The sequence below is a fragment of the Styela clava genome, chromosome 13, assembly GCF_964204865.1.
Source record: "Styela clava chromosome 13, kaStyClav1.hap1.2, whole genome shotgun sequence".
NCBI classification, from domain to species: Eukaryota; Metazoa; Chordata; class Ascidiacea; order Stolidobranchia; family Styelidae; genus Styela; species Styela clava.
Genome location: NC_135262.1, coordinates 5,000,343 through 5,014,552, shown reverse-complemented (window position 1 = coordinate 5,014,552; position 14,210 = coordinate 5,000,343). Strand labels below are relative to the sequence as shown.

General features: G+C 41.6%; 1 protein-coding gene across 1 annotated transcript; it reads left to right on the top strand.

Annotated features, from left to right (window-relative positions):
* The first annotated feature begins 9,090 nt into the window (after positions 1-9,090).
* LOC120332820 (SURP and G-patch domain-containing protein 1-like) lies at positions 9,091-13,346 on the top strand. Its single transcript, XM_039400138.2, has one exon. It carries the CDS (start codon positions 9,144-9,146, stop codon positions 10,383-10,385), a length of 1,242 nt encoding a protein of 413 aa, XP_039256072.2. The 5' UTR covers positions 9,091-9,143; the 3' UTR covers positions 10,386-13,346.
* Positions 13,347-14,210: the final 864 nt, after the last annotated feature.

Sequence of the window (14,210 nt, the reverse complement as noted above, 5' to 3'; positions counted from 1 at the left end):
ATCACGGGACGTGGGCGGGAGAACATCCAGAATAAACGTCTGCCTGCGGCACACGACGAGGGGGGCCGCGGGCGCACAAATGGTTGGTTGGGCTCAGGCCGGTTTTGTCTACGACGCTCGGGCCGCCATCCGTTGCGTCGGACGGATCGCGGCATGATCCGACCGACGCCATCGGCCCCCCCTAACATAAAGAGTTTCAACGGTACGGACTGGAGTATATTTTTATTAATTTTAAGGTCCGTGATCACTCGACCATGACGAAATTTTATAGGCATAAACTTTACTCCAACTACCTCGTATACCCCAAATACGAGACCCCTATCTATCACCGTTCTCGAGATATGGCCTAAAATCACTGGACCGTGACTGAAGGCTGATAGAAAAAAAATTTTGCTGATACGTGATTGGAATAATTTTTCTGATCATGCCCATGCATTTAGATTCTTGATATGACCTCTCAGAAGCCGGCAAAAGGCCAAAATCACTAGACCGTGACAGAGGCACGGGAGCAAAAAAATTTCTTGAAAAAAGTATTAAACTAAACTTTCTCAACCTACCTATGTATTTTTTTTCCTCAATATCTCAAATCTTAAGCGCAACATTCCGAACTCACTGGACCGTTACGGGGAAGGGGAATCCCCAAAGTTGAGGTGGTAATATATTCTATTAATTAGTCCCTTCCATAAATAGGCATCACTTTGCCCCAAAACCGATTCCAAAGACTCCTAATCGTCCAAAAACCATATTACCCAAGTGGGCGTGGCTTTCCACACGTTTTCTCACCACTGGGGGGGCGGGGGCACTTCCCCCACCCCCAAACATGTTTGGAAAAATTCCCAATGCCCGGGCGAACCGTTTCCCGGCCCGGAAACGCAGCCAAACGGCTTCTAAACCCCAAAATCACTCTTGCGTTACTTGACTGACAGCCCATTGACCAATCAGCAGCTTTGGGCCACTAAAAGCCAGTTTTGGCCCACTTGCCCTGGCCCGATCGTTCCGAAAAATTTTCTTTGTTAGTTTCCCCCCGTCCCCCATCTTTTGACACCTCGGGCGTGTCTCTACCATTTGCGGTTCTCCGAAAACACTCACTACTAGAGCCGTCGCCTATATTACCCACATATCACACACTTGGCCGCCGGCTTTCGATTTCTGTTGCAACTATCGTTGCCATATGCACTGACGTGGGCGGAATAGCATCCAGAATAGACGTCTGCCTGCGGCAGCCGCGAGGGGGCCGCGGGCGCACAAATGGTTGGTTCGGGACCATGACGGGTATGTCCGTGACGCTCTGGCCGCCATCCGTTGCGTCGGACGGATCGCGGCATGATCCGACCGACGCCATTTACCCCCCCCTAACATAAACAGTACTGTTTGTATGACCGGGAGTCTACTTTTATCAATTTTAAGGTCCGTGATCACTCGACCGTGACGAAATTTTATAGGCATAAACTACACTCCAACTAGCTTCTATAACCCAAATACGAGACCCCTATCTATCACCGTTCTCGAGATATGGCCTAAAATTACTGGACCGTAACTGAAGCCTACGGGAAAAAAAATTCCGCTAATACCTGATTGGAATAATTTTTCTGATCATGCCCATGCCTTTAGATTCTGGATAGGAACTCTCAACAGCCGGCAAAAGGCCAAAATCACTAGACCGTGACGGAGGCACGGGAGCAAAAAAATTCCTTGAAAAAAGTATTAAACTAAACTTTCTCAACCCACCTATGTATTTTTTTTTCTCAATATCTCAATTCCCAAGCGCAACGTTCCGAAGTCACTGGACCGTTACGTGGTAGGGGAATCCCCAAAGTTGGGGTGGTAATATATTCTATTAATTAGTCCCTTCGATATTTATGCATCACTTTGCCCGAAAACCGATTCCAAGTGCTCCTAATCGCCCAAAAACCATATTACCTAAGTGGGCGTGGCTTTCTACACGTTTTCTCGTCACTGGGGGGGCGGGGGCACTTCCCCCACCCCCAAACATGTTTGGAAAAATTCCCAATACCCGGGCAAACCGTTTCCCGGCCCGGAAACGCAGCTAAACGGCTTCTAAACCCCAAAATCACTCTAGCGTGACTTGATTGACAGCATGGAAATAGCAATGTCACACATCCTAGATTTTGGGCCACTAAATGCCCTATTTGACCAACTTCCTCTGGCCCGATCGTGCTGAAAAATTTTAATTAGTAGTTTGGGATCGTCCCCCATCTTTTGACACCACCGGCGAGTCTCTAGCACTTGCGGAACTCCGTAACATACCCTGTTGTACCCCTATTCTGTATACACAACCTAATCATCCTGGCCCGTGGTGCCTGGTTTTTGTGGCAGCTATCGCTGCATTGAAAGAGACGGCGGGATCCCATCCAGAAGAAAACGTCTGCCTGCGGCACACGACGAGGGGGGCCGCGGGCGCACAAACGGTCGGTTGGGACCATGACGGTTGTGTCTACGACGCTCGGGCCGCCATCTGTTGCGTCGGACGGATCGCGGCAAGATCCGACCGACGCCATCGGCCCCCCCCTGACATAAACAGTTTTATCCGTATGGACGGTTCATACCAAAATAGGTCGCATTGTTTAAAATTCTATCTTTCCTGATTGAAATTTCGACATTGCGACAATTTTGTAGCAATGTCGAATTTTCCGTCTAAGAATGTCACATTGTCAATTTTTCATACCAGATTAGGGTTGTTATGCAAATTATATAGTTTGTCGCAATGTCGATTTTTAGTTGTTGAATTTTCGACAGTGCGACAAAAAAGTATTAGGGTTGTTATGCTAATTAGATAGTTTGTCGCAATGTCGATTTTTAGTTTCTGAATTTTAGTCTGTTTTTATCAATTTTAGGGTCTGTGATCACTCGATCGTGACGAAATTTTATAGGCATAAACTACACTCCAACTACCTTCTATAACCCAAATACGAGACCCCTATCTATTACCGTTCTCGAGATATGGCCTAAAATCGCTGGACCGTAACTGAAGCCTACGGGAAAAAAAATTCCGCTGATACGTGATTGGAATAATTTTTCTGATCATGCCCATGCCTTTAGATTCTCGATAAAACCCTTCATTAGCCGGCAAAAGACCAAAATCACTAGACCGTGACGGAGGCACGGGAGCAAAAAAATTCCTTGAAAAAAGTATTAAACTAAACTTTCTCAACCTACCTATGTATTTTTTTTTCTCAATATCTCAAATCTCAAGCGCAACATTCCGAGCTCACTGGACCGTTACGTGGAAGGGGAATCCCCAAAGTTCGGGTGGTAATATATTCTATTAATTAGTCCCTTCCATATTTATACATCACTTTGCCCCAAAACCGATTCCAAGTGCTCCTAATCGCCCAAAAACCATATTTCCTAAGTGGGCGTGGCTTTCTACACGTTTACTCGTCACTGGGGGGGTGGGGGCACTTCCCCCACCCCCAAACACGTTTGGAAAAATTCCCAATACCCGGGCAAACCGTTTCCCGGCCCGGAAATGCAGCTAAACGGCTTCTAAACCCCAAAATCACTCTTGCGTGACCTGATTGACAGCCTAGAAATGGCAATGTCGCACATCCTTACTTTTGGGCCACTAAAATCCCGTTTTGGCCCACTTCCTCTGGCCCGATTTTTCTGAAAAATTTTCTTTGGAATATTGGGACCCTCAGCTATCTTTTGACACCGCCCGCTTGTCTCTAGGACTTGCGGTTCTCCGTAACATACCCTGTTGGATCGGAGTCTGTGATTGACCTTCCATTAATATCTCTGGCCGCTGGCTTTTGATTTTTGTTGTGGCTATCGCCACCCATCACGAGACGTGGCGGGGTAGCATCCAGAAATAAACGTCTGCCTGCGGCACACGACGAGGGGGGCCGCGGGCGCACAAATGGTGGGTTCGGCCCAAGCCGGGTATGTCCGCGACGCTCTGGCCGCCATCCGTTGCGTCGGACGGATCGCGGCATGATCCGACCGACGCCATTGACGCCCCCTAACATAAACAGTACCATCCGTATGGACGTGAGTCTATTTTTATCAATTCCAAAGTCCGTGATCACTCGACCGTGACGAAATTTTATAGGCATAAACTACACTTCAACTACCTTGTATAACCCAAATATGATACCCCTGTCTATTACCGTTCTCGAGATATGGCCTAAAATCACTGGACCGTGACTGAAGCATACTAGAAAAAAAATTCCGCTGATAAGTGATTGGAATAATTTTTCTGATCATGCCCATGCCTTTAGAATCTCGATATGACCTCTCTGAAGCCGGCAAAAGGCGAAAATCACTAGACCGTGAAGGAGGCACGGGAGCAAAAAAATTCCTTGGAAAAAGTATTAAACTAAACTTTCTCAACCTACCTATGCATTTTTTTTCTCAATATCTCAAATCTCAAGCGCAACATTCCGAGCTCACTGGACCGTTACGTGGAAGGGGAATCCCCAAAGTTCGGATGGTAATATATTCTATTAATTAGTCCCTTCCATATTTATACATCACTTTGCCCCAAAACCGATTCCAAGTGCTCCTAATCGCCCAAAAACCATATTTCCTAAGTGGGCGTGGCTTTCTACACGTTTACTCGTCACTGGGGGGGTGGGGGCGCTTCCCCCACCCCCAAACACGTTTGGAAAAATTCCCAATACCCGGGCAAACCGTTTCCCGGCCCGGAAACGCAGCTAAACGGCTTCTAAACCCCAAAATCACTCTTGCGTGACCTGATTGACAGCCTAGAAATGGCAATGTCGCACATCCTTACTTTTGGGCCACTAAAATCCCGTTTTGGCCCACTTCCTCTGGCCCGATTTTTCTGAAAAATTTTCTTTGGAATATTAGGACCCTCAGCTATCTTTTGACACACCCCGCTTGTCTCTAGGACTTGCGGTTCTCCGTAACATACCCTGTTGGATCGGAGTCTGTGATTGACCTTCCATTAATATCACTGGCCGCTGGCTTTTGTTTTTTGTTGTGGCTATCGCCACCCATCACGAGACGTGGCGGGGTAGCATCCAGAAGAAAACGTCTGCCTGCGGCACACGACGAGGGGGGCCGCGGGCGCACAAATGGTTGGTTCGGCCCAAGCCGGGTATGTCCGTGACGCTCTGGCCGCCATCTGTTGCGTCGGACGGATCGCGGCATGATCCGACCGACGCCATTGACGCCCCCTACCATAAACAGTACTATCTGTATGGACGGGAGTCTATTTTTATCAATTCCAAAGTCCGTGATCACTCGACCGTGACGAAATTTTATAGGCATAAACCACACTCCAACTACCTTCTATAACCCAAATATGAGACCCCTATCTATCACCGTTCTCGAGATATGGCCTAAAATCACTGGACCGTAACTGAAGCCTACGGGAAAAAAAATTCCACTGATACGTGATTGGAATAATTTTTCTGATCATGCCCATGCCTTTAGATTCTCGATAAAACCCTTCATTAGCCGTCAAAAGGCCAAAATCACTAGACCGTGACGGAGGCACGGGAGCAAAAAAATTCCTTGGAAAAAGTATTAAACTAAACTTTCTCAACCTACCTATGTATTTTTTTTTCTAAATATCTCAAATCTCAAGCGCAACATTCCGAGCTCACTGGACCGTTACGGGGAAGGGGAATCCCCAAAGTTCGGGTGGTAATATATTCTATTAATTAATCCCTTCCATATTTATACATCACTTTGCCCCAAAACCGATTCCAAGTGCTCCTAATCGCCCAAAAACCATATTACCTAAGTGGGCGTGGCTTTCTACACGTTTACTCGTCACTGGGGGGGTGGGGGCACTTCCCCCACCCCCAAACACGTTTGGAAAAATTCCCAATACCCGGGCAAACCGTTTCCCGGCCCGGAAACGCAGCTAAACGGCTTCTAAACCCCAAAATCACTCTTGCGTGACCTGATTGACAGCCTAGAAATGGCAATGTCGCACATCCTTACTTTTGGGCCACTAAAATCTCGATTTGGCCCACTTCCTCTGGCCCGATTTTTCTGAAAAATTTTCTTTGGTATATTGGGACCCTCAGCTATCTTTTGACACAGCCCGCTTGTCTCTAGGACTTGCGGTTCTCCGTAACATACCCTGTTGGATCGGAGTCTGTGATTGACCTTCCATTAATATCTCTGGCCGCTGGCTTTTGATTTTTGTTGTGGCTATCGCCACCCATCACGAGACGTGGCGGGGTAGCATCCAGTGCAGTGAGGCGTTGGTGGGGGGTTTGAAGAAAAAACTAAGTATGGTGCCGCATGATGATACAATAATAAAATTGTCATTGGTAATGTGCAGAAATTTCACAGTGCAGCAGTCGGGCCAGTGTTCAATCTCAGCTTTCAGATCCATCCGTTACCGATACCGGTACCCTGATACATGCAGACATGACAGATGCTCTTGTAGTACGGTACGGTACCATAGCAGGTCGGTACCCGTACAGAAGTAGGAGACTTCAATTTTCAAGGCTTTGGTGCAGTGCAGTGCAGCGTGCAGGCATGCCGGGTTATTCTACTATCAAGATGTGTACGGTACCGTAAGAGCGCCTAACTTCGGACAGTCCCTAACTTCGGACAAAATTTTTGAACGGCCATATCTTGGCTAAAACGCGCCGTATATTGCTAATTTTAATTATTATAGGTTGTGCTGTTATATCTACATCTATTCTCATCTTTTTTAATGTTGCATAATTATTTTTTTGGTAAAAAAACGGAAATTTTGCCGAAAATTGACTGCCCGGCATTCAACGGCGCAGAGCGTCGCTCCTACTGAAGCTATCGTCGTCAAAATACCATCATTCGGTAGAGGGCGACAACAATGTATATAATTTATTTGAGTGATCGCAAGATGTCGTACGAGATTTAAATAAAATCTAAAATTCTGAATTATAAATTCCGTAAGAATATTAAGATTTCACGCAGCGTCAAAAATTACGTCAACCTCACGTAGATTATTTTTCGCTCACTTCCGAAACGACGTCACACTGCGTCGCGGAAATGAATTTTGACGCCAGACACAACGGAGCCAATATGACAATTTCCGTTAAGATAAAGACGGCGTTCCAACGTAATATTTTTGTATTTTGTTCGGTCATGTATGAATATATGCCAAAATTACATTAATGAAAATACATGTCACACTTAATCGATGACGTTAAAAATCGAATATATAAAACTATGATAATTCCAACGTCCATATGGCACAGTGCACTGCACTTAACCATTATTTTATGATTAGTAGTCGAAATGACAGTTATTGAATACGGCGTGGGTGAATTTTATTCACTCGAAATTAAAAATAAATTTAATCTCCAACAAATAAACGGGACCTACATGTTTACAAGATTAAGTTGAATTTTAAATTAAACTTCACAATCGGATTTTTCGTGTGTTTGATATAAATTATCATTTATAAAGATAACCGCGCAGAATAAAAAAAAGCTATCTGTCGAGAATATTAATACTTCAAAGACTTCGATAGAAGCCTGTTAAAATACTTCATTGTGGATTGAAACGGTTTGCATCAGATATATTTACGTATGCATTTCCTGATTAAAATGACTAACGTGTTATTATACTCATCTGAAGTATCGAAAATAACGAACGAAAGATGTAAACATAGGACGACGGAAGTTTCAAATAATGCATTTTCGTCGTGACGTCAATGTTACGTTACGACGACGATCGAGCGTCTTATCTTCACGCAACGACGTGATTACCTCATCCGCATCGGAAGCCTCTTTCTCTCTGTGCGTCGCGGTTACGCAGTGAAGAAAATGACTGTCCGAAGTTAGGGCAGTGAAGGATAACGGTCAAATGGCAAGAAATATCGATTATTTCAATAGTAAAAATAGTCCAATTGAACCGAAATTTGCAGGGAATGTAAATTACCGCACGAATGTTTTACCGAGCAATTTTGGCGCCGTTTGGACAATAAATGGCCGAGTTATTGACGAAAATATAGTAATTTTGTCCGAAGTTAGGCGCTTTTACGGTACCATGGCAGCATGGGGAAATACATGTCGTAGACGGATCCGGACTGCCGAAGCAAATCATCCAGTGAAGTGAATGCAAAAATTGTTACAGTCGCCAATAATCTAGATTGAGGGTGGCTTACCCACTTTGCGGCCACGACCTATTTGCGACCATCAACTTCATCGATTAAATTAATGACGAAAAAATTAACGAATCGCGTCGATAATTGTCACACGTTATTGTCCACTTATCTCTCGTATCTCTGCGAAATTACACCAAAATGCGGCCACAAACAAAAAAGTTACGACCGAAAACCCGACCGGAGAAAAAAAAAGGACCATTTTTCCATGCGATATCTCATGAAAGCGAGATTGAATCTGCTCCAGATTTTGCATGTGCATTCATCATATGTCAGACCAGAAGCCTATTGATTTTGGATGAATTATGTCGTATAATTAGCGAGTTATTAATTAATTAGTAATTGGACACAAGGTGTCACTATGGAGTAAGAGCGCTGTTTTGGGGATCCCCTAACTTTTGATCGATAAGTCTTCGGTCTCTGACCGATATTCTCGTTTATAATTTGACGAGTTTTGTTCGGAAGACCCGTGTTCTTAAAATATATGAGGGTCAGAAATGCAATCAGAAGCCATATTTTTCACGCATGGCTGCGTATGCCCTAGTCTCGACGCAGCATAACAATGTTCAAGGCTTGAAATCTGTGGTCGCACACTGGTCGTTCGGTCGCAAATACGTCTTCAGAGTCTCATACGTTGGTGGTTTGTATAGCTTCAACCCCTGGTCGTAGAAAGTTAATTCGAGGTTTAGCGTGTAGAATAAATGCCAATGCACCTACGGTGATAAAATTAACGGGTTAAAAATATTGGTTTTTGTTTTATAGCGGTTTGAATGAAATTGTCCGCAGACTGGCTACACCACCCTAAGCTTTTTGATAAACATTGGAATCGTAGAATCACTAGTTTAATTATAAGTTATTTTTAAGTTTCCTCATTATTATTTCAATTGTCAAATTAAGAATGGGCAGTAAGATGTAGGACTTTCCTTAACTAGATATTTGATATTACCATAATCAGGTTATGTATCTAATCTGTTCTTTTATTGAATCAATTTTTTCCTTTTTATAATACGGGAACGATATAGTTTACTACAAATTTTCTGGCGTAATGGCGGATGAAATTGAAGCCAAAGCTGTGGTGAAGTCTGAAAAAACTGAAGATATATTTCAAAATGATGGAAATTTCTTGCAAAACTATCTTAATTCACAGAAAAACGAAAAGAAACCTGATGTTTCAAACATCAAACAAGAACCGAAACATGAAACCAAAAAGATAGTTGGGCCACCGATAAAAAAATCTAGGTTCACAAGCATGTTCAATCAAATGAAACGAACTAAAGCTGCAGCATCTCTGACAAATAAAAAGTCTTCCACATGTTTCCATAATGATGATAGCAGCAGTGGAGAGGATGAAAAAGACTCCAAGATTGCTAAAAAGACTTTCACAAACACTACTTCATTGCTTCGGGGAGTTCAGTCAATGCCGTCACAGCAAATGAAACCGGCAGTAAATTCGAAACCACAAGGTAGCGGTGCTTCTACACAACAAAAAGTAAAGAAAAAGAAGAGTCGTTGGGGCGAAAAAGTTGATTTAGCACAAGTTGCACCACCAGGGATAGCTAATCTACCTGGAATGCCGACTGTAACAATTCCAACTGTCTCACCACAGTTAGGTGTGCCCCAAAATTATCGACCTGCTGGTCTTGTGGGTTGTTCAGAACTTTCAGATGATCAGCGAAAACAGCTGGATGAGCAGCGTGAAATGCAAGCTATGTATAACCTTATTATGGCTAGTAGAAATGCGCAAGCAAATGCTGCAGCTGCCACACAGCTTAGTCAAAAAAAGAACAAGCATGCATATGACAGTGATGAAGAGATTGACGAAGATTTAGGCACATGGGAACATCAAAACAGAAGATTAGAAATGCAAAAAACAAAAGAACTTGCTGAAAAATTAACAGATGAAGCAGAAAGTAAACATTTCATTGGAGACTTCTTACCGCCTGCAGAACTAGAGCGATTTATGGAAACATTCAAAGCCTTGAAAGAGGGGAGAACGCCGGATTTTTCGGATTATAAGGAATTCAAATTACAGTGCGATAATATTGGATTTAAAATGCTTGAAAAAATGGGTTGGAGTGAGGGAGAAGGGCTGGGTAGTACAAAGCAGGGTATAACAGCCCCTGTAAATAAAGGACAGACCTCGATTGATGGTAGAGGGGTGGGTGTAGAAAGACCAGCGGGTCTGAATAAAGACGATGATGAATTTTCTGCGTATAGAAAACGAATGATGTTAGCTTATCGATTTAGGCCAAATCCATTAAATAATCCCAGAAGACCATATTATTGAACACATATTCGTTTTGATATACAGCCTGTATATTAAAAAAGATATATTTTGAAGCAGGGATGTGCAACCCATATGAATTCCTGGTTGTTGAGCCCTGGCGCAGAACGTTTTGAAAGAAAGTAGTTTTGATGTGATGTATGGAATGTTTGTAATTGATGTACCTGCTACAAATATTTTTCATAATTTCTAATTTCCAGCGCATTAAGCTCTAGCATTTCCAACATTTTATTTTTGAAAAATAATACCAGTTTCCTAACTTTGAAATTGCTTCAAAGAGATTTTGTTTATAAATATCACACTTCATCTTTTTATGAATGTACCAGTACAGCCAGTCATATTATTTAATTTTATGGGGCAAGCATAATATTCGGAAGATGTTAGCTGCGAACTATACAGCCCACGGTGCTGAATAAAGGTGTCAAACGTCACAGAGCTATATGGCAGAACACGGGTTGCTCAATGCTTTAAAGCGGTGTTCTTCAAACTTTTTTATCATGACCCACTTGGTAAGGCTAAATTTTTTTTCAACCCTCGGAGAGTATAAAATAAAAAAAGGGAAAATTTAATAATACCATATTTATAAAATTGACTATACCTTCAATTAGACCGACGCGCTTTCATATTCTCGCAAAAGAGGTCGAATTTTGGCTCTAATCGGGGATGTACTGGTTTCGAATTTAATGGATATTTTGTTTTGACATAAGTTAGCGCCAAAAAATATCGTAGTTTGATGAGCCCTGCTTTTAAGTGATTCTCAAATACCTAAACGTTTTGCAACTAATAGCATGTTTGAAGGGTTGTGTCATTGTGTGGATTTTTTTTCTACCAATTATCCTTCAAGGTACAAGACTTGTTTTCGGCCTCACTCAGACCTTGATATTCCAAAATTCCTTCATAAAAACTGTGTCTTTTTTGCAGTGAAACATGATGGAGGTTAAGTTTTCAAAACCATGATTTTGGGAATTTTTATAATTGCAGCGTAATTGCCTGATATGTTCATCTTGGTAAACTCTTCTCTACATTCATCTAATACTTGTAATATTTAGGAGGCATAATTATTTTGAATCAGAAGATTAAGCAGCCTAATTATAGTCTATGCAAGGGGTATTCAACCTTTGTGGTGAAGGAGAACCCTTTTGCAATAGTTCAATTGTCTGTATTATTATTTAACTAAGCTATAAATATATACAGAAGCGAACCCAAAACTTGCGAAACAAAATTGTCCTTAAAAGTAGTGGCAGTTTAACAATAATGGCAACCTTGATAGGCATTTGATTATATTTGAACAATATACATATATTAGTATAGACCTGACATAGGCAAGCTACAGCGAGGGCACTTCAATTTGGCCCGCCTGATGCTGTCACAGCCAAACCAAATTTTGAAAACTCAAATTTGCTGAGATTGCGGATTAAATCTAGTGTTGGCGCGAGGCTTATTGTTTTCCCCCGTTTGTTCTGGAAACACTGTAAATAAAATGTAAATTTTACGCTGGTTGGCCGAACTCTATGGTGCCGCGGAACCTCGGTTGAAATCCACTTGTCCATAGGTTACTGCTGTCATTGGTTGTAGTCAGGGGCGGACACCCGGGGGGGCGGTCGCCCCCCCAATAATTTCGCAAAAAAAATTAATACATGTTGTTTCCGCCTTACAAAATTATCATTTCCGAAAAGTGCGATAGTCAAGCGCAATTAAACGGTTAATAGTCACCGATATTATAACTGTTTTCTTACAATAATGGACCAGGGCGCCTTCGGAGCATCTCACATTTTCGTGAAACATGCGCGCCCGCACGGGTAATACTCCGTCTTCAAACGCACCGCCGATCACGCGCCATGGTTTTGCACAACTAATTCATTTTTGTACAATTTAATATGATTTTCTCATTGTCAAAATCTTTCAATAGTGTTATTGTTGGCACTTGCGAGAGAAGTGAATGAGGCAAACTGTTTTTCATTACAACAATTAATTATTATCGCTAAAAAATTAACTAGATCTAAAGTTGTTATAAACAATTTTCACCGCTGGACGTATCTTTTCACGTTATGGATTTCGTGCAAGGCCCAGCATAACTTGCGGGCAAAGATCAAAGCATTTACTATGTCGAAAAGTTGAAAAGCGGCAATATAAAATACTAAAAATAAAACTGTAAATAATATAAGTTTTGTTGAGGCCCGCAATAGTCTAAAAACGCTTTTCTAGGCATCTAAAATCGCAAAATTTCACAAATTATGTTTGCTTGACCTTTAAAAACATTTCGTCACTAAAATCGAAACACGGTCAATTGTGAGCGGCATTTACCTTTTTATCCATTACTAAATTGACGTTGAAAATTTTCGTGTTAACATCAAACAAAGCTGACAACGCGACTTTTCCCCGATTTGTGATGATATATAAGATATTAAAGTATATTCGATCACTTTTTGTATTTATTTATGTATTTTTATTGTACTGAAATAACTTTTACTACGTGAGAATTGACAGAAAATTTATCAATTTTTCGAAAGGTTTTATCTTTAAAAATAATCGGAGTGACAACATTGCGATTGAGCGGAGCCAGTGTGACAAGTACATCTCAAATTTATCAAATTCGCAAAATAGCAAAAATACGGATCAAAACAATATATAAACGGGCAGTTTACCACACATTTTTATGTCCGCGGATTGCCGTCGTGTTTTAGAGTAGCTCTTGTTTTGTCGACTCATCCGCAGTTTAAATTGAAGACAATTAAATTAATAAATCAAGACATTTTGAATATGCCGGTATCGGTCTTTGATTGATTACTTTGCACAAGTGAAAAATCATTTTTCGTTGATAAAGTCGGCTCTTTTAACAAGTGGCGTAATAGCGGCGACTGTTCCGCGTGGATTTCGAGGCGGTGAATTTGTATTTTTGATTTACTAGTATACTTTATAATTATTTTCATTGTATGAATTAAAATTGTACTATATGGGATTTTATATCAGATATCGAGATTTTTGTAAAGGCGATAACGAGTTCGGAAGATTGCAAAAATACGTATCAAAATTAAATACATCAGGCAGCTTATTTCATATTTTTATTTCCCCATATCACCGTGGTACTTTAGTTTAGTGATATTTTTATTTTGACGTAAGAAGTCGCAACCGCGGGTTACGCTGCACACAATTAAATTAATATATAAGGACATTTTAGAATCTCGTGGCTGTCATGGATCGACAGAAAAATCATTATACGCTTAAATAGGCGGCTCTTTTAACGAGCGCGTAATCGCGGTGCTTGTTGCAGACAGCAATGGGAAGTTCCGACCTCAAATTTGTTATTTTCTGTTTGTTAGCAAGAAATTGGTTCAGTGACGCGCAAGTTCCGTGTCCGAGCAAAGCAGCCTAGGTAATCGATATATGAGTAGCAAAATGACATGCTAATACTTAGAGAATGACATCGACAGGTTATTGTTACGTGACGATACACGGCGCTGTGTTTTTCGGTAAGCGATCCAAGTTCGCCCCCCCAAAATTATGGAAAGTGTCCGCCCCTGGTTGTAGTTTGACTGTCCAAACATTTAATTTTAAATTTTCTCGTTGTGCTTATGAAATTTTTTTTATTGCAAATATTTTTGAATTAAAATTTTAAGATATCCCATGTAGTGCTGGAGAGTAAAGTTAAAGGAGTTAATTTAGATTAAAAAAATTTGGTTAAATATTCCGATACTCCACATGGGCTTGTAACTGGCTGAAATATAGTGATTAGCCAAATAATAAGCGGTCTTATCGGATTTCCTCCACTACGGAAAAATATGAAATAACCTTCCAATCCAACTGAAAAAATAGCTTTACTGGATTTTC